The sequence below is a fragment of the Sinocyclocheilus grahami genome, unplaced genomic scaffold (genome assembly GCF_001515645.1).
Source record: "Sinocyclocheilus grahami isolate Dianchi unplaced genomic scaffold, SAMN03320097.WGS_v1.1 scaffold1007.1, whole genome shotgun sequence".
Lineage (NCBI taxonomy): Eukaryota > Metazoa > Chordata > Actinopteri > Cypriniformes > Cyprinidae > Sinocyclocheilus > Sinocyclocheilus grahami.
The window spans coordinates 254,734-257,696 of record NW_015506186.1 but is presented as its reverse complement, the minus strand read 5'-3'; the positions used below and the strand labels follow the sequence as shown (position 1 = coordinate 257,696).

The 2,963-nt window shown below is 45.5% G+C and overlaps 1 protein-coding gene across 1 annotated transcript in view; it reads left to right on the top strand.

The window, feature by feature from the left end:
- The first annotated feature begins 214 nt into the window (after positions 1–214).
- Positions 215–2,963, top strand: part of ets2 (v-ets avian erythroblastosis virus E26 oncogene homolog 2) — a 9,441-nt gene continuing 6,692 nt past the window's right edge. Inside the window, exons 1-6 of the mRNA XM_016250788.1 lie at positions 215–344; positions 505–558; positions 877–994; positions 1,809–1,928; positions 2,000–2,200; positions 2,286–2,360. Of these exons, the coding sequence (XP_016106274.1) occupies positions 511–558; positions 877–994; positions 1,809–1,928; positions 2,000–2,200; positions 2,286–2,360 (562 nt within the window). The 5' untranslated portion in view covers positions 215–344; positions 505–510. The remainder of the gene's footprint in view (positions 345–504; positions 559–876; positions 995–1,808; positions 1,929–1,999; positions 2,201–2,285; positions 2,361–2,963) is intronic.

Here is a 2,963-nt window from a genome sequence, read left to right as displayed (position 1 = left end):
TATGCATAATTAATTGTTATTATAATAGTAAGTACATGTAACAAGGACACTTGTAATAAAAAATAAAGTTGCCAGCAGCTAGATTTGTTTGCTAGTAATGCACAGGTGTGGCGAGACTTCAGTGTGTGATCTGATTGGCTGCTGGCTTTCCTTGGCCCCGCCCACCGCCGTGCGCTTCCGCTGGGCTCGCTCATAATCTCCCGCGCTCAGACGACGCGCCTCACAAACGCGTAGCGAGCGCATCTACAGGATCGATATATCGATATATCAGGACAGTGAGCGGATCGATCAGAGGGATCAAACCAACGGTTGGCCGTCCAAGCGTTTCTGCGAGACTTCAGCAGGTCAGTAATCAATGTTTTCATGAATAATCTGATTGAGCGCATGTACAGTACAGTACAGTCGTGTTATGTAATGTTTATGAGTCGGGTTTGACTCGAGGGAAACTTTATATGAACTGATTCTGATCAGACTTGATCATTTTGTATTTATTTGCCGTTTTAGATCACAATGTGTAACATGGAGCCTCTTTTACCTGGATTCAGAAACGCGTTAAAGGTGAGGTGTGTGTGTGTGTGTGTGTGTGTGTGTGTGTGTGTGTGTGTGTGTGTGCTGCGCTCTGATTGGCTGAGCTCCGCGCTGCTGGAGAGTCATTGGAGGTCAGCTGAGGTTCGCCCACGCGGGCACGGAACAGGAAGACCATATATGGTAGTGCGCTCCCATTGGTGGCGCAGATAAGCGCTTGAGCGATGATGTCATGCGTGGGGCGTGTCCTCTGGGCTTGCTGCCTGTGCTCCATCAGCAGCTTCATCACTCACTGTCTGAAGTTTATAAGTGTGGTTATGGAGTGTAATGTGTTGTGTTTGTTTGTCTCAGCGTCAGGCGGCGTTCGAGATGTTCGAAGACCCCATGTCTCTGTTCTCGGGCTTCTGTCCGGTGGAGGAGGAGCAGGCGGCTCAGGAGGTCCCGTCCGGGCTGGACTGTGTGTCTCGGGGTAAAGCACAACAGCACTTCTGGAGGGACAACATTTGGGATGCTTTTCAATTTGAGACCATTTATCCGCTGGGCATTAGGGGTCAAAGATTTTTGGGGTACAAAAACTATTGCAATATATATATTTTTTATTGCATCATTTAAAATAAGCGAAATTATGCATGGATTTAAAATGCATTGATATTTATATATATTAATCATAAATATTTTGGATTAGTATTCTAACCTCTATTCAAAACATGCATTGGTATGAATAAATATTCAGATTTATTATTCTAACCTCTTTTTAAAATAGGCATTGATATTAAATAATATTAATATTTTTTTAATAATAAAAATATAGACTTATTCTAAGCTTTGTTTAAAATAGGCATTGATATGAATTAATATTAATATTTATTTATAATAATAATTCAGGCTTATTATAACCTTTATTTAAAATATGCATTGATATTAATATATTTAGTAATCACAAAAATTCTGATTTATTATTCTAATGTAAAATAGGCATTGATATTAATATTCATATTTGTGAATAAAGAAAATTCAGACGTATTATAACCTTGATTTAAAATATGCATTGATGTGAATATTTATTACCGAATTTAAATAGTAAAATAGACGTTTTTATTGCTGTATTAGTGGGAAAATCTATGAATTGTTGTGGATTCAGAACTTTGATTTACTCTTCCAAAAAGCAGTGTTTTTTTCAGCTCTAAATGCCCAGTGTTGCATGTTTGCCCGTTAAACCCTGATGCAAATGTGTCATGCACTCTGAGCGCGTGTACGCTGACTCGGATCTCTGTGGTCTGCAGATGCCGGCGTGTGCTCGGTTCCTCTGCTGACGCCCTGCAGTAAAGCCGTGGTCAGTCAGGCGCTGAAGGACAGCTTTAACGGCTTCTCCAAGGTGCAGCGCGTCTGCGGGATCTCCAACAGTGAGTGTCTCGTGAGCTCTGCTGTCTGTTTTGAGGACGGATGTGTTCGTGACGCCCTCTCTGTCCCGCAGACCCGTGTAAGTGGACCAAGCAGCACGTCCTGCAGTGGCTGTACTGGGCCTCCGGAGAGTTCAGTCTGACCAACATCAGCTTCTTCAAGTTTGACATGAGCGGACAGGAGCTGTGCGACCTGGGAAAGGACGGATTCCTGGATCTGGCTCCGGATTTCGTGGGCGATATCCTGTGGGAGCATCTGGAGCAGATGACGAGAGGTAACGGAGGACTCCGGTCTCAGACTTTCATTAGTGGTTGTAATGCTCGAGCTCACGTTTAATTCGATGTGCTTTTCTCCCACAGCCTGTCATGAGGATGACGAGGCCAGAGTCTTGAGTCGCTCGTCTGAGTGCAGCTGGACCAGCAGCAGCTCCGGCAGTAAGTCTGCACTTCACTGGAGCGTTTACATGCACTGATTTCTGGATTGAATCCGATACACTCATGCACTGATTTCTGGATTGAATCCGATACACTTCTTCGTTTGCACGCACGCACTGATTTCCGGATTGAATCCGATTCACGTCTTCGTTTGCGTCCCGCAGACCCGTGTAAGTGGACCAAGCAGCACGTCCTGCAGTGGCTGTACTGGGCCTCCGGAGAGTTCAGTCTGACCAACATCAGCTTCTTCAAGTTTGACCTGAGCGGACAGGAGCTGTGCGACCTGGGAAAGGACGGATTCCTGGATCTGGCTCCGGATTTCGTGGGCGATATCCTGTGGGAGCATCTGGAGCAGATGACGAGAGGTAACGGAGGACTCCGGTCTCAGACTTTCATTAGTGGTTGTAATGCTCGAGCTCACGTTTAATTCGATGTGCTTTTCTCCCGCAGCCTGTCATGAGGATGACGAGGCCAGAGTCTTGAGTCGCTCGTCTGAGTGCAGCTGGACCAGCAGCAGCTCCGGCAGTAAGTCTGCTCTTCACTGGAGCGTTTACACGCACTGATTTCCGGATTGAATCCGATTCACGTCTTCGTTTGCACGCA